At 43.1% G+C, this 27,218-nt stretch overlaps 1 protein-coding gene across 1 annotated transcript in view; it reads left to right on the top strand.

Moving 5' to 3' along the window:
• The window catches only part of LOC112222543 (receptor-type tyrosine-protein phosphatase mu-like), a 441,501-nt gene that overhangs the window by 355,913 nt on the left and 58,370 nt on the right, over nt 1–27,218 (top strand). The window contains exon 22 of the mRNA XM_042329181.1: nt 24,306–24,403. Within this exon, the coding sequence (XP_042185115.1) occupies nt 24,306–24,403 (98 nt within the window). The remainder of the gene's footprint in view (nt 1–24,305; nt 24,404–27,218) is intronic.

Raw genomic sequence — 27,218 nt, 5'->3', positions numbered from 1 at the left:
TCATGATCAACCAGACTAAAACACAGATAATGACTTGGTGTTAAACATGGAGACTCCTGATCAACCAGACTAAAACACAGATAATGATTTGGTGTTAAAGTTGGAGACTCATGATCAACCAGACTAAAACACAGATAATGACTTGGTGTTAAAGAGACTCATGATCAACCAGACTAAAACACAGATAATGACTTGGTGTTAAAGAGACTCATGATCAACCAGACTAAAACACAGATAATGACTTGGTGTTAAAGAGACTCATGATCAACCAGACTAAAACACAGATAATGACTTGGTGTTAAAGATGGAGACTCATGATCAACCAGACTAAAACACAGATAATGACTTGGTGTAAAAGAGACTCATGATCAACCAGACTAAAACACAGATAATGAATTGGTGTTAAAGATGTAGACTCATGATCAACCAGACTAAAACACAGATAATGACTTGGTGTTAAAGATGGAGACTCATGATCAACCAGACTAAAACACAGATAATGACTTGGTGTTAAAGATGGAGACTCATGATCAACCAGACTAAAACACAGATAGTGATTTGGTGTAAAACATGGAGACTCATGTTCAACCAGACTAAAACACAGATAATGACTTGGTGTAAAACATGGAGACTCATGTTCAACCAGACTAAAACACAGATAATGATTTGGTGTTAAAGATGGAGACTCATGATCAACCAGACTAAAACACAGATAATGATTTGGTGTTAAAGATGGAGACTCATGATCAACCAGACTAAAACACAGATAATGATTTGGTGTTAAAGATGGAGACTCATGATCAACCAGACTAAAACACAGATAATGACTTGGTGTTAAAGATGGAGACTCATGATCAACCAGACTAAAACACAGATAATGACTTGGTGTTAAAGAGACTCATGATCAACCAGACTAAAACACAGATAATGACTTGGTGTTAAAGAGACTCATGATCAACCAGACTAAAACACAGATAATGACTTGGTGTTAAAGATGGAGACTCATGATCAACCAGACTAAAACACAGATAATGACTTGGTGTAAAAGAGACTCATGATCAACCAGACTAAAACACAGATAATGACTTGGTGTTAAAGATGTAGACTCATGATCAACCAGACTAAAACACAGATAATGACTTGGTGTAAAAGAGACTCATGATCAACCAGACTAAAACACAGATAATGATTTGGTGTTAAAGATGGAGACTCATGATCAACCAGACTAAAACACAGATAATGATTTGGTGTTAAACATGGAGACTCGTGATCAACCAGACTAAAACACAGATAATGATTTGGTGTTAAAGATGGAGACTCATGATCAACCAGACTAAAACACAGATAATGATTTGGTGTTAAACATGGAGACTCGTGATCAACCAGACTAAAACACAGATAATGATTTGGTGTTAAAGATGGAGACTCATGATCAACCAGACTAAAACACAGATAATGATTTGGTGTTAAACATGGAGACTCGTGATCAACCAGACTAAAACACAGATAATGATTTGGTGTTAAAGATGGAGACTCATGATCAACCAGACTAAAACACAGATAATGATTTGGTGTAAAACATGGAGACTCATGATCAACCAGACTAAAACACAGATAATGATTTGGTGTTAAAGATGGAGACTCATGATCAACCAGACTAAAACACAGATAATGATTTGGTGTTAAAGATGGAGACTCATGATCAACCAGACTAAAACACAGATAATGATTTGGTGTTAAAGATGGAGACTCATGATCAACCAGACTAAAACACAGATAATGATTTGGTGTTAAAGATGGAGACTCATGATCAACCAGACTAAAACACAGATAATGACTTGGTGTAAAAGAGACTCATGATCAACCAGACTAAAACACAGATAATGACTTGGTGTAAAAGAGAATCATGATCAACCAGACTAAAACACAGATAATGATTTGGTGTTAAAGATGGAGACTCATGTTCAACCAGACTAAAACACAGATAATGATTTGGTGTTAAAGATGGAGACTCATGTTCAACCAGACTAAAACACAGATAATGATTTGGTGTAAAAGAGACTCATGATCAACCAGACTAAAACACAGATAATGATTTGGTGTTAAAGATGGAGACTCATGATCAACCAGACTAAAACACAGATAATGACTTGGTGTTAAAGATGGAGACTCATGATCAACCAGACTAAAACAAAGATAATGACTTGGTGTTAAAGAGACTCATGATCAACCAGACTAAAACACAGATAATGATTTGGTGTTAAAGAGACTCATGATCAACCAGACTAAAACACAGATAATGACTTGGTGTTAAAGAGACTCATGATCAACCAGACTAAAACACAGATAATGATTTGGTGTTAAAAGAGACTCATGATCAACCAGACTAAAACACAGATAATGACTTGGTGTTAAAGAGACTCATGATCAACCAGACTAAAACACAGATAATGATTTGGTGTTAAAGATGGAGACTCCTGATCAACCAGACTAAAACACAGATAATGATTTGGTGTTAAAGAGACTCATGTTCAACCAGACTAAAACACAGATAATGATTTGGTGTTAAAGATGGAGACTCATGATCAGCCAGACTAAAACACAGATAATGACTTGGTGTAAAAGAGACTCATGATCAACCAGACTAAAACACAGATAATGATTTGGTGTAAAAGAGACTCATGATCAACCAGACTAAAACACAGATAATGATTTGGTGTTAAAGATGGAGACTCATGATCAACCAGACTAAAACACAGATAATGACTTGGTGTTAAAGAGACTCATGATCAACCAGACTAAAACACAGATAATGACTTGGTGTTAAAGAGACTCATGATCAACCAGACTAAAACACAGATAATGATTTGGTGTTAAAGATGTAGACTCATGATCAACCAGACTAAAACACAGATAATGACTTGGTGTTAAAGAGACTCATGATCAACCAGACTAAAACACAGATAATGATTTGGTGTTAAAGAGACTCATGATCAACCAGACTAAAACACAGATAATGACTTGGTGTTAAAGAGACTCATGATCAACCAGACTAAAACACAGATAATGATTTGGTGTTAAAGAGACTCATGTTCAACCAGACTAAAACACAGATAATGACTTGGTGTTAAAGATGGAGACTCATGATCAACCAGACTAAAACACAGATAATGATTTGGTGTAAAAGAGACTCATGATCAACCAGACTAAAACACAGATAATGATTTGGTGTTAAAGATGGAGACTCATGATCAACCAGACTAAAACACAGATAATGGCTTGGTGTTAAAGATGGAGACTCATGATCAACCAGACTAAAACACAGATAATGACTTGGTGTAAAAGAGACTCATGATCAACCAGACTAAAACACAGATAATGATTTGGTGTTAAAGATGGAGACTCATGATCAACCAGACTAAAACACAGATAATGATTTGGTGTTAAAGATGGAGACTCATGATCAACCAGACTAAAACACAGATAATGACTTGGTGTTAAAGATGGAGACTCATGATCAACCAGACTAAAACACAGATAATGATTTGGTGTTAAAGATGGAGACTCATGATCAACCAGACTAAAACACAGATAATGACTTGGTGTAAAAGAGACTCATGATCAACCAGACTAAAACACAGATAATGATTTGGTGTTAAAGATGGAGACTCATGATCAACCAGACTAAAACACAGATAATGACTTGGTGTTAAAGATGTTGACTCATGATCAACCAGACTAAAACACAGATAATGATTTGGTGTTAAACATGGAGACTCATGATCAACCAGACTAAAACACAGATAATGATTTGGTGTTAAAGATGGAGACTCATGATCAACCAGACTAAAACACAGATAATGATTTGGTGTTAAAGATGGAGACTCATGATCAACCAGACTAAAACACAGATAATGATTTGGTGTTAAAGATGGAGACTCATGATCAACCAGACTAAAACACAGATAATGATTTGGTGTTAAAGATGGAGACTCATGATCAACCAGACTAAAACACAGATAATGATTTGGTGTTAAAGATGGAGACTCATGATCAACCAGACTAAAACACAGATAATGACTTGGTGTAAAAGAGACTCATGATCAACCAGACTAAAACACAGATAATGACTTGGTGTAAAAGAGAATCATGATCAACCAGACTAAAACACAGATAATGATTTGGTGTTAAAGATGGAGACTCATGTTCAACCAGACTAAAACACAGATAATGATTTGGTGTTAAAGATGGAGACTCATGTTCAACCAGACTAAAACACAGATAATGATTTGGTGTAAAAGAGACTCATGATCAACCAGACTAAAACACAGATAATGATTTGGTGTTAAAGATGGAGACTCATGATCAACCAGACTAAAACACAGATAATGATTTGGTGTTAAACATGGAGACTCATGTTCAACCAGACTAAAACACAGATAATGACTTGGTGTAAAACATGGAGACTCATGTTCAACCAGACTAAAACACAGATAATGATTTGGTGTTAAAGATGGAGACTCATGATCAACCAGACTAAAACACAGATAATGACTTGGTGTAAAACATGGAGACTCATGTTCAACCAGACTAAAACACAGATAATGATTTGGTGTTAAAGATGGAGACTCATGATCAACCAGACTAAAACACAGATAATGACTTGGTGTTAAAGATGGAGACTCATGATCAACCAGACTAAAACACAGATAATGATTTGGTGTTAAACATGGAGACTCGTGATCAACCAGACTAAAACACAGATAATGATTTGGTGTTAAAGATGGAGACTCATGATCAACCAGACTAAAACACAGATAATGATTTGGTGTTAAAACATGGAGACTCATGATCAACCAGACTAAAACACAGATAATGATTTGGTGTTAAAGATGGAGACTCATGATCAACCAGACTAAAACACAGATAATGATTTGGTGTTAAAGATGGAGACTCATGATCAACCAGACTAAAACACAGATAATGATTTGGTGTTAAAGATGGAGACTCATGATCAACCAGACTAAAACACAGATAATGATTTGGTGTTAAAGATGGAGACTCATGATCAACCAGACTAAAACACAGATAATGACTTGGTGTAAAAGAGACTCATGATCAACCAGACTAAAACACAGATAATGACTTGGTGTAAAAGAGAATCATGATCAACCAGACTAAAACACAGATAATGATTTGGTGTTAAAGATGGAGACTCATGTTCAACCAGACTAAAACACAGATAATGATTTGGTGTTAAAGATGGAGACTCATGTTCAACCAGACTAAAACACAGATAATGATTTGGTGTAAAAGAGACTCATGATCAACCAGACTAAAACACAGATAATGATTTGGTGTTAAAGATGGAGACTCATGATCAACCAGACTAAAACACAGATAATGATTTGGTGTTAAAGATGGAGACTCATGATCAACCAGACTAAAACACAGATAATGACTTGGTGTAAAAGAGACTCATGATCAACCAGACTAAAACACAGATAATGATTTGGTGTTAAAGATGGAGACTCATGATCAACCAGACTAAAACACAGATAATGACTTGGTGTTAAAGATGGAGACTCATGATCAACCAGACTAAAACAAAGATAATGACTTGGTGTTAAAGAGACTCATGATCAACCAGACTAAAACACAGATAATGATTTGGTGTTAAAGAGACTCATGATCAACCAGACTAAAACACAGATAATGACTTGGTGTTAAAGATGGAGACTCATGATCAACCAGACTAAAACACAGATAATGACTTGGTGTTAAAGAGACTCATGATCAACCAGACTAAAACACAGATAATGACTTGGTGTTAAAGATGGAGACTCATGATCAGCCAGACTAAAACACAGATAATGATTTGGTGTTAAAGAGACTCATGATCAACCAGACTAAAACACAGATAATGACTTGGTGTTAAAGAGACTCATGATCAACCAGACTAAAACACAGATAATGATTTGGTGTTAAAGAGACTCATGATCAACCAGACTAAAACACAGATAATGACTTGGTGTTAAAGATGGAGACTCATGATCAACCAGACTAAAACACAGATAATGACTTGGTGTTAAAGAGACTCATGATCAACCAGACTAAAACACAGATAATGACTTGGTGTTAAAGATGGAGACTCATGATCAGCCAGACTAAAACACAGATAATGATTTGGTGTTAAAGATGGAGACTCCTGATCAACCAGACTAAAACACAGATAATGATTTGGTGTTAAAGAGACTCATGTTCAACCAGACTAAAACACAGATAATGATTTGGTGTTAAAGATGGAGACTCATGATCAGCCAGACTAAAACACAGATAATGACTTGGTGTAAAAGAGACTCATGATCAACCAGACTAAAACACAGATAATGATTTGGTGTTAAAGATGGAGACTCATGATCAACCAGACTAAAACACAGATAATGACTTGGTGTAAAAGAGACTCATGATCAACCAGACTAAAACACAGATAATGATTTGGTGTTAAAGATGGAGACTCATGATCAACCAGACTAAAACACAGATAATGACTTGGTGTTAAAGAGACTCATGATCAACCAGACTAAAACACAGATAATGACTTGGTGTTAAAGAGACTCATGATCAACCAGACTAAAACACAGATAATGATTTGGTGTTAAAGAGACTCATGATCAACCAGACTAAAACACAGATAATGACTTGGTGTTAAAGAGACTCATGATCAACCAGACTAAAACACAGATAATGATTTGGTGTTAAAGAGACTCATGTTCAACCAGACTAAAACACAGATAATGACTTGGTGTTAAAGAGACTCATGATCAACCAGACTAAACACAGATAATGACTTGGTGTTAAAGATGGAGACTCATGATCAGCCAGACTAAAACACAGATAATGATTTGGTGTTAAAGATGGAGACTCATGATCAACCAGACTAAAACACAGATAATGACTTGGTGTAAAAGAGACTCATGATCAACCAGACTAAAACACAGATAATGATTTGGTGTTAAAGATGGAGACTCATGATCAACCAGACTAAAACACAGATAATGATTTGGTGTTAAAGATGGAGACTCATGATCAACCAGACTAAAACACAGATAATGACTTGGTGTTAAAGATGGAGACTCATGATCAACCAGACTAAAACACAGATAATGACTTGGTGTAAAAGAGACTCATGATCAACCAGACTAAAACACAGATGCATTTTAGAAAACCGGGTACTAAAATATGTGTTTTTTCAGTTTTGTTTTGGTGAAGACATTCTTGAGTTTACTAGCAATTAGAAATATTTGTGTCTTTTTATTGATGAACATATTACCTTTTCTATACGGAACACCTGCCCTGGCCGACTCAGCAAGTAGAGCTCTTGGGGGAGTTACAGGAACAAACACTCAAAGATATTGGTTATGCTGCGTATTCCAAACTGCAACAGACATGCGTCTGTCCTGTTCTGGACTATTGAGCAGGAGTGTTGGGTGCTAAGAGGTATTTTAAAAACCAACATGTCCATAACAGAGCAGTACGTTACTTTTTAGGTGTCCACAAGTTTGCACCTATATTTGCAATAACTGGGGACACGGGCTGGGAACCCTGTGAGGGGAGATGGAAGGCCTGTATGGTGAGACTATAGAATAGACTGTTGGACGGGCTGGGAACCCTGTGAGGGGAGATGGAAGGCCTGTATGGTGAGACTATAGAATAGACTGTTGGACGGGCTGGGAACCCTGTGAGGGGAGATGGAAGGCCTGTATGGTGAGACTATGGAATAGAATGTTGGATGGGCTGGGAACCCTGTGAGGGGAGATGGAAGGCCTGTATGGTGAGACTATGGAATAGAATGTTGGATGGGCTGGGAACCCTGTGAGGGGAGATGGAAGGCCTGTATGGTGAGACTATAGAATAGAATGTTGGACGGGCTGGGAACCCTGTGAGGGGAGATGGAAGAACTGTATGGTGAGACTATGGAATATAATGTTGGACGGGCTGGGAACCCTGCGAGGGGAGATGGAAGGCCTATATGGTGAGACTATGGAATAGACTGTTGGACGGGCTTGGAACCCTGTGAGGGGAGATGGAAGGCCTGTATGGTGAGACTATGGAATAGAATGTTGGACGGGCTGGGAACCCTGTGAGGGGAGATGGAAGGCCTGTATGGTGAGACTATAGAATAGACTGTTGGACGGGCTGAGAACCCTGTGAGGGGAGATGGAAGGCCTGTATGGTGAGACTATGGAATAGACTGTTGGATACGCCAACTGCCAGAATAGCTAGTCATGTTTTTTCAATGGGATCTACCCACAGGGGGGGAGTCTGGGCAACTGAAATGTCTGACTTTTTCAACAGTCTGACTGTGAACATCTGTATGAAAACCAAATTAAGGGAGACATAGATATGATTAAAAAAACAACTGTTGGTGCAATATGAAGGAAAAAAATGGGAGGAGGAGATGAATCATAAACATGTTGTTTGATTCAGGGTGAATTGGTGTGTGAGAGATATGTCATGTATAACCTACCTAAAAGCAAGAGATCGCTATGTGCACAGGTCAGATCAGGGATATTATCTCTGAGTATTGAAACAGGTCAGATCAGGGATATTGTCTCTGCGTATTGAAACAGATCGAATCCCCGAGCTGACAAGGTATAAAATCTATCGTTCTGCCCCTGAACAAGGCAGTTAACTCACTGTTCCTAGGCCGTCATTGAAAATAAGAATGTGTTCTTAACTGACTTGCCTAGTTAAATAAAGGTAAAATAAAGGTAAAATAAAGGTTAAATAAAGGTTAAATAAAGGTTAAATAAATAAAAAATATTTGAAAAAATGTATGTATATTCTTTTACTGCTCTAGGGATATAATTATTGTTTTGATAACCTTATTAACTATAATGTATTGATTTTTACTTTAAATTGTGTCACTCTTTATGCGATGCGCAATGCAGAGAACACCAGAACAAGAATTATCATTGAATTTCCACAGTGAATTATTGTAATGTTTGTTTTTGTGTCAATTAATCCCATAAGGGACTTTTTTTTAAATGATTCATTAATTCAAAATTTCATTCACAAATTATACACACATTATATACACACTAGTGACTTCTCCCCTCGTCTAGCTAGAAGGGACTTTTCTCCCTTGTCTGGCTAGAAGTGAATTCTCCCGTCGTCTGGCTAGAAGTGACTTCTCTCCTCGTCTAGCTAGAAGTGAATTCTACCCTCGTCTAGCTAGAAGTGAATTCTCCCTCGTCTAGCTAGAAGTGAATTCTCCCTCGTCTAGCTAGAAGTGAATTCTCCCCTCGTCTAGTTAGAAGTGAATTCTCCCCTCGTCTAGCTAGAAGTGAATTCTCCCTCGTCTAGCTAGAAGTGAATTCTCCCTCGTCTAGCTAGAAGTGAATTCTCCCTCGTCTAGCTAGAAGTGAATTCTCCCCTCGTCTAGCTAGAAGTGAATTCTCCCTCGTCTAGCTAGAAGTGAATTCTCCCCTCGTCTAGCTAGAAGTGAATTCTCCCCTCGTCTAGCTAGAAGTGAATTCTCCCTCGTCTAGTTAGAAGTGAATTCTCCGGGGTCTAGCTAGAAGTGAATTCTCCCCTCGTTTAGCTCGAAGTGAATTCTCCCTCGTCTAGCTAGAAGTGAATTCTCCTCGTCTAGCTAGAAGTGAATTCTCCCCTCGTCTAGCTAGAAGTGAATTCTCCCTCGTCTAGTTAGAAGTGAATTCTCCGGGGTCTAGCTAGAAGTGAATTCTCCCTCGTTTAGCTCGAAGTGAATTCTCCCTCGTCTAGCTAGAAGTGAATTCTCCCTCGTCTAGCTAGAAGTGAATTCTCCCTCGTCTAGCTAGAAGTGAATTCTCCCCTCGTCTAGCTAGAAGTGAATTCTCCCTCGTCTAGTTAGAAGTGAATTCTCCCTCGTCTGGCTAGAAGTGAATTCTCCGGGGTCTAGCTAGAAGTGAATTCTCCTCGTCTGGCTAGAAGTGAATTCTCCGGGGTCTAGCTAGAAGTGAATTCTCCCCTCGTTTAGCTAGAAGTGAATTCTCCCTTTGTCTGGCTAGAAGTGAATCCTCCCTCGTCTAGCTAGAAGTGAATTCTCCCTTTGTCTGGCTAGAAGTGAATTCTCCCTCATCTAGCTAGAAGTGAATTCTCCCTTTGTCTGGCTAGAAGTGAATTCTCCCCTCGTCTAGCTAGAAGTGAATTCTCCCTTTGTCTAGCTAGAAGTGAATTCTCCCTTTGTCTGGCTAGAAGTGAATTCTCCCTCGGCTAGCTAGAAGTGAATTCTCTCCTCGTCTAGCTAGAAGTGAATTCTCCCCTCGTCTAGCTAGAAGTGAATTCTCCCTCGTCTAGCTAGAAGTGAATTCTCCCTCGGCTAGCTAGAAGTGAATTCTCCCTCGTCTAGCTAGAAGTGAATTCTCCTCGTCTAGCTAGAAGTGAATTCTCCCTCGTCTAGCTAGAAGTGAATTCTCCCTCGTCTAGCTAGAAGTGAATTCTCCCTCGTCTGGCTAGAAGTGAATTCTCCCTCGTCTAGCTAGAAGTGAATTCTCCCTCGTCTGGCTAGAAGTGAATTCTCCCCTCTTCTGGCTAGAAGTGAATTCTCCCTCGTCTAGCTAGAAGTGAATTCTCCTCGTCTAGCTAGAAGTGAATTCTCCCTCGTCTAGCTAGAAGTGAATTCTCCCTCGTCTAGCTAGAAGTGAATTCTCCCTCGTTTAGCTAGAAGTGAATTCTCCCTCGTCTAGCTAGAAGTGAATTCTCCCTCGTCTAGCTAGAAGTGAATTCTCCCTCGTCTAGCTAGAAGTGAATTCTCCCTCGTCTAGCTAGAAGTGAATTCTCCCTCGTCTAGCTAGAAGTGAATTCTCCCCTCGTCTAGCTAGAAGTGAAATCTCCCCTCGTCTAGCTAGAAGTGAATTCTCCTCGTCTAGTTAGAAGTGAATTCTCCGGGGTCTAGCTAGAAGTGAATTCTCCCTCGTTTAGCTCGAAGTGAATTCTCCATCGTCTAGCTAGAAGTGAATTCTCCCTCGTCTAGCTAGAAGTGAATTCTCCCTCGTCTAGCTAGAAGTGAATTCTCCCCTCGTCTAGCTAGAAGTGAATTCTCCTCGTCTAGTTAGAAGTGAATTCTCCCTCATCTGGCTAGAAGTGAATTCTCCGGGGTCTAGCTAGAAGTGAATTCTCCCTCGTCTAGCTAGAAGTGAATTCTCCCTCGTCTAGCTAGAAGTGAATTCTCCCCTCGTCTAGCTAGAAGTGAATTCTCCCTCGTCTAGCTAGAAGTGAATTCTCCCTCGTCTAGCTAGAAGTGAATTCTCCCTCGTCTAGCTAGAAGTGAATTCTCCCTCGTCTAGTTAGAAGTGAATTCTCCCTCATCTGGCTAGAAGTGAATTCTCCGGGGTCTAGCTAGAAGTGAATTCTCCCTCGTCTAGTTAGAAGTGAATTCTCCCTCATCTGGCTAGAAGTGAATTCTCCGGGGTCTAGCTAGAAGTGAATTCTCCCTCGTCTAGCTAGAAGTGAATTCTCCCTCGTCTAGTTAGAAGTGAATTCTCCCTCATCTAGCTAGAAGTGAATTCTCCGGGGTCTGGCTAGAAGTGAATTCTCCCTTTGTCTGGCTAGAAGTGAATTCTCCCCTCGTCTGGCTAGAAGTGAATTCTCCGTGGTCTGGCTAGAAGTGAATTCTCCCTTTGTCTGGCTAGAAGTGAATTCTCTCCTCGTCTAGCTAGAAGTGAATTCTCCCTCGTCTAGCTAGAAGTGAATTCTCCCCTCGTCTAGCTAGAAGTGAATTCTCCCTCGTCTAGCTAGAAGTGAATTCTCCCCTCGTCTAGCTAGAAGTGAATTCTCCCTCGTCTAGCTAGAAGTGAATTCTCCCCTCGTCTAGCTAGAAGTGAATTCTCCCTTTGTCTGGCTAGAAGTGAATCCTCCCTTTGTCTGGCTAGAAGTGAATTCTCCCCTCGTCTAGCTAGAAGTGAATTCTCCCTTTGTCTGGCTAGAAGTGAATTCTCCCCTCGTCTAGCTAGAAGTGAATTCTCCCTCGTCTAGCTAGAAGTGAATTCTCCCCTTGTCTAGCTAGAAGTGAATTCTCCCTCGTCTAGCTAGAAGTGAATTCTCCCTTTGTCTGGCTAGAAGTGAATCCTCCCTTTGTCTGGCTAGAAGTGAATTCTCCCTCGTCTAGCTAGAAGTGAATTCTCCCTTTGTCTGGCTAGAAGTGAATCCTCCCTTTGTCTGGCTAGAAGTGAATTCTCCCTCGTTTAGCTAGAAGTGAATTCTCCCTTTGTCTGGCTAGAAGTGAATTCTCCCTCGTCTAGCTAGAAGTGAATTCTCCCTCGTCTGGCTAGAAGTGAATTCTCCCTCGTCTGGCTAGAAGTGAATTCTCCCTCGTCTAGCTAGAAGTGAATTCTCTCCTCGTCTAGCTAGAAGTGAATTCTCCGGGGTCTAGCTAGAAGTGAATTCTCCCTCGTCTGGCTAGAAGTGAATTCTCCCTCGTCTAGTTAGAAGTGAATTCTCCCTCGTCTGGCTAGAAGTGAATTCTCCCTCGTCTAGCTAGAAGTGAATTCTCCCTTTGTCTGGCTAGAAGTGAATCCTCCCTTTGTCTGGCTAGAAGTGAATTCTCCCCTCGTCTAGCTAGAAGTGAATCCTCCCTTTGTCTGGCTAGAAGTGAATTCTCCCTCGTTTAGCTAGAAGTGAAATCTCCCTTTGTCTGGCTAGAAGTGAATTCTCCCTCGTCTAGCTAGAAGTGAATTCTCCCTCGTCTGGCTAGAAGTGAATTCTCCCTCGTCTGGCTAGAAGTGAATTCTCCCTCGTCTGGCTAGAAGTGAATTCTCCCTCGTCTAGCTAGAAGTGAATTCTCCGGGGTCTAGCTAGAAGTGAATTCTCCCTCGTCTGGCTAGAAGTGAATTCTCCTCGTCTAGTTAGAAGTGAATTCTCCCTCGTCTGGCTAGAAGTGAATTCTCCCTCGTCTAGTTAGAAGTGAATTCTCCCTCGTCTGGCTAGAAGTGAATTCTCCCCTCGTCTAGTTAGAAGTGAATTCTCCCTCGTCTGGCTAGAAGTGAATTCTCCCCTCATCTGGCTAGAAGTGAATCCTCCCTTTGTCTGGCTAGAGCAGGAAGTGTGAATCAGTGTGAAGACATCTGGTAGAGCAGTTCTGTTACGGTTTTCTAGGTGTGAAGGAGAGTCGGACCAAAATGCAGCGTGTAGATTGCGATCCATGTTTAATGAACAACGTAAACAAGAATTAACACAAACACTACAAAACAAAGAACGTAATGAACGAAACGAAAACCGAAACAGCCTATACTTGTGAAAACTAACAACGATAGGAACAAGGACACTAAGGACAATCACCCACGACAAAACTCAAAGAATATGGCTGCCTAAATATGGTTCCCAATCAGAGACAACGATAAACACCTGCCTCTGATTGAGAACCACTCCAGACAGCCATAGACTTTGCTAGATAACCCCACTAGCTACAATCCCAATACATACACACCAAAACCCCAAGACAAAACACACCACAATACAAAAAACCCATGCCACACCCTGGCCTGACCCAATACATGAAGAAAAACACAAAATACTTAGACCAGGGCGTGACAAGGTCCTTTATAATTCATCATCAGTCACTGACAGGAGGAAAAGAGGGAGAGAGAGAGAGAAAGGAAGGTGGGAGAGAATTTAAGACAGGGAGGGAGAGAGAGAGAGAAAGGAAGGTGGGAGAGAATTTAAGACAGGGAGGGAGAGAGAGAGAGAAAGGAAGGTGGGAGAGAATTTAAGACAGGGAGGGAGAGAGAGAGAGAAAGGAAGGTGGGAGAGAATTTAAAAGACAGGGAGAGAATTTAAAAGACAGGGGGAGAGAGAGAGAGAGAGAGAGAGAAAGGAAGGTGGGAGAGAATTTAAGACAGGGAGGGAGAGAGAGAGAGAAAGGAAGGTGGGAGAGAATTTAAGGGAGGGAGAGAGAGAGAGAAAGGAAGGTGGGAGAGAATTTAAGACAGGGAGGGAGAGAGAGAGAGGAAGGTGGGAGAGAATTTAAGACAGGGAGGGAGAGAGAGAGAGAAAGGAAGGTGGGAGAGAATTTAAAAGACAGGGGGAGAGAGAGAGAGAGAGAGAGAGAGAGAGAGAGAGAGAGAGAGAATAAACAGCCCCAGACAGAGACTGTCTCCTCTACTCAGTGACACTGCACACGGTTGTACACCTGAGAAGTACACCTGGGCTTCACTCTGCAAGATGGAAACAAGGAACACTTTTAGATTGTGGTTTAATGAGCGAGTGACACTTGCAGACTGGCTCAGGGGGCTGACACAGAAAGGACGAGGAATCCCCAGTACAGGATGAGATAAAATGACAAGCTGTAGATATATCTTTTCAACATGACTTTTTCCTAAGCATCGTGGGTAACCTACAGTAAACCAACAGTATAACTTTATATAAGCATGTAAGAGCATGACTTCTGATGTATTATATATATATACACTTCTCAAAAACATAAAGGGAACACTTAAACAACACAATGTAACTCCAAGTCAATCACACTTCTGTGAAGTCAAACTGTCCACTTAGGAAGCAACACTGATTGACAATACATTTCACATGCTGTTGTGCAAATGGAATAGACAACAGGTGGAAATTATAGGCAATTAGCAAGACACCCCCAATAAAGGAGTGGTTCTGCAGGTGGTGACCACAGACCACTTCTCAGTTCCTATGCTTCCTGGCTGATGTTTTGGTCACTTTTGAATGCTGGCGGTGCTTTCACTCTAGTGGTAGCATGAGACGGAGTCTACAACCCACACAAGTGGCTCAATAGCATGTGTCTGCTCAAATGGTCAGAAACAGACTCCATGAGGGTGGTATGAGGGCCCGACGTCCACAGATGAGGGTTGTGCTTACAGCCCAACACCGTGCAGGACGTTTTGCATTTGCCAGAGAACACCAAGATTGGCAAATTCGCCACTGGCGCCCTGTGCTCTTCACAGATGAAAGCAGGTTCACACAGAGCACATGTGACAGACGTGACAGAGTCTGGAGACGCCGTGGAGAACGTTCTGCTGCCTGCAACATCCTCCAGCATGACCGGGTTGGCGGTGGGTCAGTCATGGTGTGGGGTGGCATTTCTTTGGGGGGCCGCACAGCCCTCCATGTGCTCGCCAGAGGTAGCCTGACTGCCATTAGGTACCGAGATGAGATCCTCAGACCCCTTGTGAGACCATATGCTGGTGCGGTTGGCCCTGGGTTCCTCCTAATGCAAGACAATTCTAGACCTCATGTGGCTGGAGTGTGTCAGCAGTTCCTGTAAGAGGAAGGCATTGATGCTCTGGACTGGCCCGCCCGTTTCCCAAACCTGAATCCAATTGAGCACATCTGGTGTCACGTTCTTTCAAAATCGAACCCAGAAGCAGACCAGGACAAGGAGAGTAGGAAGAAGGTGAGTATTTATTTACAAGTGAATGTGAATGGGTAGATATATCCAGGTGGCGTAGCGGGCAGCGGTGGTGAGTTGATGGGAGTAAATAGGTGGATCCAATGGGGTAGCGGAATCCTCCGACGACCAGGCGGGAATGGGGTAAATGATCCGGGTGAGTAACTGAAGACAGAACAAACGGAGGTAAGTTTAAGGCAGGCAATACGTAAAAAACAACAAAACAAATTCTATCCAACTTGAGGCTGATACTATGGCACAACATACTGTTCATGGCTAACGATCCGGCAGGGAATGGATGTCAGGTCAGAGCTTTTGAAGGGGAGAGGTGATGATCAGGACCAGGTGTGCAGATTACTGATGGGATACAGGTGCGGGTAATCAGAACTCCCAACAAGCTAATTCACCCGGCAACCAAACAGGGTGCGTTCCAGGACACCGGAAACACACTCCAGGACACCGGAAACACACTCCAGGACACCGGAAACACACTCCAGGACACCGGAAACACACTCCAGGACACCGGAAACACACTCCAGGACACCGGAAACACACTCCAGGACACCGGAAACACACTCCAGGACAGAAACACAGACTCAGGAAGCGGGATTCGTGACATCTGGGACATCATGTCTCGCTCTCGTTCGTTCGTTCTGCTGCCTGCAACATCCTCCAGCATGACCGGTTTGGCGGTGGGTCAGTCATGGTGTGGGGTGACATTTCTTTGGGGGGCCGCACAGCCCTCCATGTGCTCGCCAGAGGTAGCCTGACTGCCATTAGGTACCGAGATGAGATCCTCAGACCCCTTGTGAGACCATAGTTGGCCCTGCTAATGCAAGACAATGCAGACCTCATGTGGCTCAGCAGTTCCCAGGAGTTGATGCTATGGATGCTCCCCAGACCTGAATCCAATTGAGCACATCTGGGACCATGCCACCAACGCCAAGTTGCACCACAGACTGTCCAGGAGTTGGCGGATGCTTTAGTCCATGCCTGGGAGGAGATCCCTCTGGAGACCATCCGCCACCTCATCAGGAGCATGCCCAGGCGTTGTAGGGAGGTCATACAGGCACGTGGAGGCCGCACACACTACTGAGCCTCATTTTGACTTGTTTTAAGGACATTACATCAAAGTTGGATCAGCCTGTAGTGTGGTTTTTGAGTGTGACTCCCAATCCAGACCTCCATGGGTTGATAAATTTGATTTCCATTGATCATTTTTGTGTGATTTTGTTGTCAGCACAATCAACTATGTAAATAAAAAAGTATTTAATAAGAATATTTCATTAATTTAGATCTAGGATGTGTTATTTTAGTGTTCCCTTTATTTTTTTGAGCAGTGTATATATCTATATGTCTCTTCAGCCGAGACGGCACGTGCGGTAACGCTGTCCTCTTCTCTAGATGTGGTAAACAGCAATGCCATCCATTAGAGGACTGTGTTCGAGTGTGTTTACGAGTGTGTTTGTGTGTGTGTGTGTGTGTGTGTGTGTGTGTGTGTGTGTGTGTGTGTGTGTGTGTGTGTGTGTGTGTGTGTGTGTGTGTGTGGGTGGGTGGGTGGGTGGGTGTGTGTGGGTGGGTGGGTGGGTGTGGGTGGGTTGTGTGGTGGGTGTGTGTGTGCGTGTGCGTGTGTGTGTGTGTGCGTGTGTGTGTGTGTATGTGTGTGGTGTGTGTGTGAGTGGGTGGGTGGGTGTGGGTGTGCGTGTGTGTGTGTGTGTGTGTGTGTTGGGTTGGTGGGTGGGTGTGGGTGCGCGTGTGTGCGCGTGTGTGCGCGTGTGCGTGTGTGTTGGGTTGGTGGGTGGGTGTGGGTGCGCGTGTGTGCGCGTGTGCGCGCGTGTGCGTGTGTGTGTGTATGTGTGTGGTTGGGTGTGTGGGTGGGTGTGTGAAGGTGATGTCAGGTGAACATCTGTCGTTCGATCAGAGTCTCATCACTAGAGATTTAGTCATCATGATGCAGGTCACACCCTCATCAGGTTTATTACAACACTTTATCATCAGGACACCTCTCTGTTTACTACAAGACATTATCATCAGGACACCTCTCTGTTTACTACAAGACATTATCATCAGGACAACGTGGTGGCCAACATTGATCCCTGATCTACTGGAGGAGCAGACTTCTATTCCAGCCCAGTAATATATCTACTGGAGGAGCAGACTTCTATTCCAGCCCAGTAATAGATCTATTGGAGGAACAGACTTCTATTCCAGCCCAGAAATAGATCTACTGGAGGAGCAGACTTCTATTCCAGCCCAGTAATAGATCTACTGGAGCAACAAACTTCTATTCCAGCCTAGTAATAGATCTACTGGAGGAACAGACTTTTATTCCAGCCCAGCAATAGATCTACTGGAGGAGCAGACTTCTATTCCAGCCCAGTAATAGATCTACTGGAGGAACAGACTTCTATTCCAGCCCAGTAATAGATCTACTGGAGGAACAGACTTCTATTCCAGCCCAGTAATATATCTACTGGAGGAGCAGACTTCTATTCCAGCCCAGTAATAGATCTACTGGAGGAGCAGACTTCTATTCCAGCCCAGTAATAGATCTACTGGGGGAACAGACTTCTATTCCAGCCCAGTAATAGATCTACTGGAGGAGCAGACTTCTATTCCAGCCCAGTAATAGAGCTACTGGAGGAACAGACTTCTATTCCAGCCCAGTAATAGATCTACTGGGTGAAGATACTTCTATTCCAGCCCAGTAATAGATCTACTGGAGGAGCAGACTTCTATTCCAGCCCAGTAATAGATCTACTGGAGGAGCAGACTTCTATTCCAGCCCAGTAATAGATCTACTGGGTGAAGATACTTCTATTCCAGCCCAGTAATAGATCTACTGGAGGAGCAGACTTCTATTCCAGCCCAGTAATAGATCTACTGGGTGAAGATACTTCTATTCCAGCCCAGTAATAGATCTACTGGGTGAAGATACTTCTATTCTAGCCCAGTAATAGATCTACTGGAGGAGCAGACTTCTATTCCAGCCCAGTAATAGATCTACTGGAGGAGCAGACTTCTATTCCAGCCCAGCAATAGATCTACTGGAGGAACAGACTTCTATTCCAGCCCAGTAATAGATCTACTGGAGGAGCAGACTTCTATTCCAGCCCAGTAATAGATCTACTGGAGGAACAGACTTCTATTCCAGCCCAGCAATAGATATACTGGAGGAGCAGACTTCTATTCCAGCCCAGTAATAGCACACTTGATTATCAACTCATTAGATTTTATGAGTGGAATCAGGTGTGTTATTACTGGGCTGAAAACAGGACCCTACACCCAGCAGACCTCCAGCAGGGTTGGTCAGCTCCAATTGTAATAGGTTTATACATTGTGTGTAATTACTGGGCTGAAAACAGGACCCTGCACCCAGCAGACCTCCAGCAGGGTTGGTCAGCTCCAAGTGTAATAGGTTTATACATTGTGTGTGATGTTTAACTGTATTTTTGTATACAACATTTGTATACAACATAACCCTAACATAGGTAGGCCTACACATATAACCCATGGGATATAGAATAAACTGTTAGTCTCTTGTGACATTCATTGGGACCTCTCTTTTCATCTACAAACAGGCTTTTAAAGCTTTCCATATCTGAGGACAAATAACATTTTATTTTATTTGTCACATACACATGGTTAGCAGATGTTATTGGTCACATACACATGGTTAGCAGATGTTATTTGTCACATACACATGGTTAGCAGATGTTATTTGTCACATACACATGGTTAGCAGATGTTATTGGTCACATACACATGGTTAGCAGATGTTATTTGTCACATACACATGGTTAGCAGATGTTATTGGTCACATACACATGGTTAGCAGATGTTATTGGTCACATACACATGGTTAGCAGATGTTATTGGTCACATACACGTGGTTAGCAGATGTTATTGGTCACATACACATGGTTAGCAGATGTTATTGGTCACATACACATGGTTAGCAGATGTTATTGGTCACATACACATGGTTAGCAGATGTTATTGGTCACATACACATGGTTAGCAGATGTTATTTGTCACATACACATGGTTAGCAGATGTTAATGTGAGTGTAGCGAAATGCTTGTGCTTCTAGTTCCGACAGTGCAGTAATAACCAACAAGTAATCTAACAATTCCCCAACAACTACCTAATACACACACATCTAAAGGGGTGAATGAGTATATGTACATATAAGTATATGAATGAGCGATGGCCGAGCGGCATAGACAAGGTGCAATAGATGGTATATAATACAGTATATACTTACATGTATGCTATGAGCAGTGTAAGAAACGTAAACATTAGTAAAGTGGCATTAAAGTGGCATTAAAGTGGCATTAAAGTGGCATTAAAGTGGCATTAAAGTGGCTAGTGATCCATTTATTAAAGTGACTAGTGATCCATTTATTAAAGTGGCTAGTGATCCATTTATTAAAGTGACTAGTGATCCATTTATTAAAGTGACTAGTGATCCATTTATTAAAGTGGCTAGTGATCCATTTATTAAAGTGACTAGTGATCCATTTATTAAAGTGACTAGTGATCCATTTATTAAAGTGGCTAGTGATCCATTTATTAAAGTGACTAGTGATCCATTTATTAAAGTGACTAGTGATCCATTTATTAAAGTGACTAGTGATCCATTTATTAAAGTGACTAGTGATCCATTTATTAAAGTGACTAGTGATCCATTTATTAAAGTGACTAGTGATCCATTTATTAAAGTGACTAGTGATCCATTTATTAAAGTGACTAGTGATCCATTTATTAAAGTGACTAGTGATCCATTTATTAAAGTGGCTAGTGATCCATTTATTAAAGTGACTAGTGATCCATTTATTAAAGTGACTAGTGATCCATTTATTAAAGTGGCTAGTGATCCATTTATTAAAGTGACTAGTGATCCATTTATTAAAGTGACTAGTGATCCATTTATTAAAGTGGCTAGTGATCCATTTATTAAAGTGACTAGTGATCCATTTATTAAAGTGGCTAGTGATCCATTTATTAAAGTGACTAGTGATCCATTTATTAAAGTGACTAGTGATCCATTTATTAAAGTGACTAGTGATCCATTTATTAAAGTGGCTAGTGATCCATTTATTAAAGTGACTAGTGATCCATTTATTAAAGTGGCTAGTGATTGGGTATCAATGTAGGCAGCAGCCTCTCTGAGTTAGTGATGGCTGTTTAACAGTCTGATGGCCTTGAGATATAAGCTGTTTTAAAGCCATTTTCCATACAGTATCTGAGGACAGAAAACATCACAAAGAAAACAGGCTTCATTATTCTAAAATTAGCACTGAATAATATTTTGCTATTATCTCTCTGCTCTTCAAAGTTTTCCCCTCTAGGGACTGGAACTGTAGAATCTCTTGCTAATGTCCTCCCTCAATATGACCTGCCCTGTCCACTAGTCTACACTGTCCATTTACTGACAGCTGGAGCTGCAATGTCACCCTCTTCTCTGGCTGTTATCTACTAAATGCATTTGGAGACTGTGTTAATCATTTACAATGATTACATCAAGAGAGCTAGCTGATAGGAAGTTAGCTAGTTAATTAATGATTACATCAAGAGAGCTAGCTGATAGGAAGTTAGCTAGTTAATTAATGATTACATCAAGAGAGCTAGCTGATAGGAAGTTAGCTAGTTAATTAATGATTACATCAAGAGAGCTAGCTGATAGGAAGTTAGCTAGTTAATTAATGATTACATCAAGAGAGCTAGCTGATAGGAAGTTAGATAGTTAATTAATGATTACATCAAGAGAGCTAGCTGACAGGAAGTTAGCTAGTTAACGATTACATCAAGAGAGCTAGCTGACAGGAAGTTAGCTAGTTAACGATTACATCAAGAGAGCTAGCTGACAGGAAGTTAGCTAGTTAATGATTACATCAAGAGAGCTAGCTGAGAGCTAGCTGATAGGAAGTTAGCAAGCTGATGATTACCCAGTTGTTAGCTGATTATCACCAGGATAGTGGAGTTGATGCCCGGGACCACCCATGTGTAAAAATATACACGACCATAAAAGTGTCTGCTAAATGTCAGATGTATTATAAATAGGATAAACGTAGCCTCAATACTGTGGTAAAATTAAGATCTGGGATTTATATTCATAAGTCAAATGTATGTAAGAAGCACAGGAAGTAAAGCATTTGATAAAAGAGGCCTGTTGTAAAGTGTCCTTAGTAACAGACATACGATCGTCTGTGATTAACAGTGGTTTCCTGTTGTATGATCATTTGTTTTCTTTAAATATGTTTTTCAGCGTTTTACGTACTTTAATCATGTGTACTTTAACACTTCAGTATTTCTGTCTGATTTCCAACATTTAGTTTGTCTGCTTTACAAAGTTACAATCTCATCCATACCTAGGTAGATGTTATATCCACCCTGCAGTAACACCCTCCTCTATATCTAGTAGAGGTCGACCAGATAATCTGAATGGCCGATTAATTAGGGCCGATTTCAAGTTTTCATAACAATCGGAAATCGGTATTTTTGGGCGCCGATTTGGACAAAAACATTTTTATTCATTTTTTTTCCCACTTTTATTTAACCTTTATTTAACCTTTATTTAACCTTTAGTTAACCTTTATTTAACCTTTAGTTAACCTTTATTTTACCTTTATTTTACCTATAGTTAACCTTTATTTAACTAGGCAAGTCAGTTAAGAACACATTCGTATTTACAATGACGGCCTAGGAACAATGAGTTAACTGCCTGTTCAGGGGCAGAACGACAGATTTTTACCTTGTCAGCTCGGGGAACCAATCTTGCAACCTTACAGTTAACTAGTCCAACGCTCTAACCACCTGCCTCACATTGCACTCCACGAGGATCCTGCCTGTTACGCGAATGCAGTAAGCATTCAGTATTGTTGTAATTGTCATTAGTACAAATAAATAAAACAAATTGGCCGATTAATCGGTGTCAGCCTTTTTTTGGGGTCCTCCAATAATCGGTATCAGCGTTGAAAAAATCACAATCGGTCGACCTCTAATATCGAGATGTATATCGATCCTGCTGTAGCAGTAGTTACTGTAGACTGTGTATCTATCTTTCTTTTTCAATGTACATATTGGAGTTTTTTTTAAAGTTCTGGCCTGTTTAGGTCAGGTCAACATTTAGTCTGTCTTCTTTATATTGCATTATCCTGCTCCGTGTCTAGGTGTTATACCCACCCTGCTGCTACTGTGTGTGTGTGTGTGTGTGTGTGTGTGTGTGTGTGTGTGTGTGTGTGTGTGTGTGTGTGTGTGTGTGTGTGTGTGTGTGTGTGTGTGTGTGTGTGTGTGTGTGTGTGTGTGTGTGTGTGTGTGTGTCTAGGTGTTATACTAGACACTTTATCTATCAAACTTGGCTCCATCTCTCCGTCTCTATCTGCTTCTCGCTTGGCAATAGGCCCCCATTGGATAATTTACCATATAGTACCGGGTGCTATTGTGTTAGTCAGAAACCTACAAACACACACACACACACACACACATCAGAGAAAACCTACACACCAGATGTCCCGCTTAGCTCGGAGTAATGCTCCGAAACTTTTGAGTAGTTGGAATGATCCCGCTGGGACGGGAGTGGGAGGGAAACAGATTGGGGAGATTGGGAGTTAAAAAGATAGAGGGAGGGAGACAGAGGGAGAGGGGGGTGGAGAGAGAAAGAGAGGGGGGTGGAGAGAGAGTGAGAGAGGGGGAGAGAGAGAGAGAGAGAGAGAGAGAGAGAGAGAGAGGGGGGAGGGGGGAGATAGGGGGAGAGAGAGAGGGGGGTGGAGAAAGAGAGAGACTTGAGCTAATTTAGAATCGTCTTCCACCCTCGAAGTATGGAAGTACAGACTGACAACATGGTCTAGAGAGGAAACGGGAGAGGGAGGATGAGTTTGAACAGAGTTGTACCAAGCACACACACACACACACACACACAAGCACACACACACACACACACACACACACACACACACACACACACAAGCACACACACACACACACACACACACACACACACACACACACACACACACACACACAAGCACACACACAAGCACACACACACACACACACACACACACACACACACACACACACACACACACACACACACACACACACACACACACACACAAGCACACAGAGGACTAAGCACTACTGCTCATTAAACTATCATCACCCAGCTGCTACTGCTGCTACTTGTGTGCTTGTGTGCTTGTGTGTGTGTGTGTGTGTGTGTGTGTGTGTGTGTGTGTGTGTGTGTGTGTGTGTGTGTGTGTGTGTGTGTGTGTGTGTGTGTGTGTGTGTGTGTGTCCTCCAGGTAATACATAGTAACTCTGCCGAGGATACGTAGGGATTTGCTAATTAATTTGTCATTACATTTCTTCCATTTGGCGAGTTGATTAAAAAACAATATTAATTTGAATTAACTAGATTCATAATTGAATTCCTATCTATTTGTAAGTATTGCTCAGTCAAGTTGTAAATCTGGGATAGGTTGGATGGCTGCCTGGTGATTGGTTGAGACACATATGAACAGGCCTATAACCTGCCCAGGGACTGCGGTTGAAAATGAGCCGGCTGGCTAAAACCAGCACTTTTACTGAAACGTTGATTAATGAGCACTGTCCCTGTACAAATAAAAAATAAACTCAACTCAAAGAGTATCAGCGGTGAAGTACGTCGGATTAAAAGGAAGACATATGACGCTTGTTAGTAGGAGACGGAAAGGTGGTTACTAATGTCGAGCATCTCAATATGCTTTAGAGTAGAAAAACGGTCCAATGGCCCCAGGAATGAGCCAGGTGGTTCAGTGATGAGACCCTGAGAGCTGCTTCTGTTTAGGGGGATAATCTGTTCTTCCGACAAGGAACCAGATACAGTGAAATAAATGTCCTCTTTATCTAACCCCCCTTACCAGGTCCCATGCAGGAGACGGTGTTTGACTTCTGGGGGATGGTGTGGCAGGAGAACACTGCTGCTATCGTCATGGTCACCAACCTGGTTGAAGTGGGCAGGGTGAGTATTGTGACGTCATTCCTACTTAGGGTTCGTATTGGTCATGGCTAGATACAGCTTTGGTCAAATTAAATGTAAAAAAAAGCTACGTTAATTCTCCTAACCTGCTGCGTCTCTCCTAACCTGCTGCGTCTCTCCTAACCTGCTAGCCCTGACCACACTTATTATTAGGGTCGGCAGGTAGCCTAGTGGTCAGAGTGGCAGGTTGGCAGGTAGCCTAGTGGTCAGAGTGGCAGGTTGGCAGGTAGCCTAGTGGTCAGAGGCAGGGCAGGTTGGCAGGTTGGGTAGCCTAGTGGTCAGAGTGGCAGGTTGGCAGGTAGCCTAGTGGTCAGAGTGGCAGGTTGGCAGGTAGCCTCAGAGAGGCAGTGGTCAGAGAGGCAGGTTGGCAGGTAGCCTAGTGGTCAAGAGAGGCAGGTTGGCAGGTAGCCTAGTGGTCAGAGAGGCAGGTTGGCAGGTAGCCTAGTGGTCAGAGAGGCAGGTTGGCAGGTAGCCTAGTAGTCAGAGAGGCAGGTTGGCAGGTAGCCTAGTGTAGTCAGAGAGGCAGGTTGGCAGGTAGCCTAGTGGTCAGAGAGGCAGGTTGGCAGGTAGCCTAGTGGTCAGAGTGGCAGGTTGGCAGGTAGCCTAGTGGTCAGAGTGGCAGGTTGGCAGGTAGCCTAGTGGTCAGAGAGGCAGGTTGGCAGGTAGCCTAGTGGTCAGAGAGGCAGGTTGGCAGGTAGCCTAGTGGTCAGAGAGGCAGGTTGGCAGGTAGCCTAGTGGTCAGAGAGGCAGGTTGGCAGGTAGCCTAGTGGTCAGAGAGGCAGGTTGGCAGGTAGCCTAGTGGTCAGAGAGGCAGGTTGGCAGGTAGCCTAGTGGTCAGAGAGGCAGGTTGGCAGGTAGCCTAGTAGTCAGAGAGGCAGGTTGGCAGGTAGCCTAGTGGTCAGAGAGGTTGGCAGGTTGGCAGGTAGCCTAGTGGTCAGAGAGGCAGGTTGGCAGGTAGCCTAGTGGTCAGAGTGGCAGGTTGGCAGGTAGCCTAGTGGTCAGAGAGGCAGGTTGGCAGGTAGCCTAGTGGTCAGAGAGAAAGGTTGGCAGGTAGCCTAGTGGTCAGAGAGGCAGGTTGGCAGGTAGCCTAGTGGTCAGAGAGGCAGGTTGGCAGGTAGCCTAGTGGTCAGAGTGGCAGGTTGGCAGGTAGCCTAGTGGTCAGAGAGGCAGGTTGGCAGGTAGCCTAGTGGTCAGAGAGGCAGGTTGGCAGGTAGCCTAGTGGTCAGAGTGGCAGGTTGGCAGGTAGCCTAGTGGTCAGAGTGGCAGGTTGGCAGGTAGCCTAGTGGTCAGAGAGGCAGGTTGGCAGGTAGCCTAGTGGTCAGAGAGGCAGGTTGGCAGGTAGCCTAGTGGTCAGAGAGGCAGGTTGGCAGGTAGCCTAGTGGTCAGAGAGGCAGGTTGGCAGGTAGCCTAGTGGTCAGAGAGGCAGGTTGGCAGGTAGCCTAGTGGTCAGAGAGGCAGGTTGGCAGGTAGCCTAGTGGTCAGAGAGGCAGGTTGGCAGGTAGCCTAGTGGTCAGAGAGGCAGGTTGGCAGGTAGCCTAGTAGGTCAGAGTCAGGCAGGTTGGCAGGTAGCCTAGTGGTCAGAGAGGCAGGTTGGCAGGTAGCCTAGTGGTCAGAGAGGCAGGTTGGCAGGTAGCCTAGTGGTCAGAGTGGCAGGTTGGCAGGTAGCCTAGTGGTCAGAGAGGCAGGTTGGCAGGTAGCCTAGTGGTCAGAGAGGCAGGTTGGCAGGTAGCCTAGTGGTCAGAGAGGCAGGTTGGCAGGTAGCCTAGTGGTCAGAGAGGCAGGTTGGCAGGTAGCCTAGTAGTCAGAGTGGCAGGTTGGCAGGTAGCCTAGTGGTCAGAGAGGCAGGTTGGCAGGTAGCCTAGTGGTCAGAGAGGCAGGTTGGCAGGTAGCCTAGTGGTCAGAGAGGCAGGTTGGCAGGTAGCCTAGTGGTCAGAGAGGCAGGTTGGCAGGTAGCCTAGTGGTCAGAGAGGCAGGTTGGCAGGTAGCCTAGTGGTCAGAGAGGCAGGTTGGCAGGTAGCCTAGTGGTCAGAGAGGCAGGTTGGCAGGTAGCCTAGTGGTCAGAGAGGCAGGTTGGCAGGTAGCCTAGTGGTCAGAGAGGCAGGTTGGCAGGTAGCCTAGTGGTCAGAGAGGCAGGTTGGCAGGTAGCCTAGTGGTCAGAGAGGCAGGTTGGCAGGTAGCCTAGTGGTCAGAGAGGCAGGTTGGCAGGTAGCCTAGTAGTCAGAGAGGCAGGTTGGCAGGTAGCCTAGTAGTCAGAGAGGCAGGTTGGCAGGTAGCCTAGTAGTCAGAGAGGCAGGTTGGCAGGTAGCCTAGTAGTCAGAGAGGCAGGTTGGCAGGTAGCCTAGTAGTCAGAGAGGCAGGTTGGCAGGTAGCCTAGTAGTCAGAGAGGCAGGTTGGCAGGTAGCCTAGTGGTCAGTAACCGAAAAGTTTGCTGGATTTTATCCCTGAGCTGACAAGATACAAATCTGTCGTTCTGCCCCTGAACAAGGAAGTTAACCCACTGTTCCCCGTTAGGCTGTCTTTACACCCTGTTCTCTACACACCCTGTTCCTTTACACCCTGTTCCATTTCACCCTGTTCTCTACGCACCCTGTTCCATTACACCCTGTTCCTTTACACCCTGTTCTCTACACACCCTGTTCCTTTACACCCTGTTCCTTTACACCCTGTTCCTTTACACCCTGTTCTCTACACACCCTGTTCCTTTACACCCTGTTCCTTTACACCCTGTTCTCTACACACCCTGTTCCTTTACACCCTGTTCTCTACACACCCTGTTCCTTTACACCCTGTTCCTTTA

The sequence above is a fragment of the Oncorhynchus tshawytscha genome, linkage group LG10 (assembly GCF_018296145.1).
Source record: "Oncorhynchus tshawytscha isolate Ot180627B linkage group LG10, Otsh_v2.0, whole genome shotgun sequence".
Lineage (NCBI taxonomy): Eukaryota > Metazoa > Chordata > Actinopteri > Salmoniformes > Salmonidae > Oncorhynchus > Oncorhynchus tshawytscha.
The sequence above is the reverse complement of the archived record's forward strand: the minus strand, read 5'-3'. Positions and strand labels throughout refer to the sequence as shown.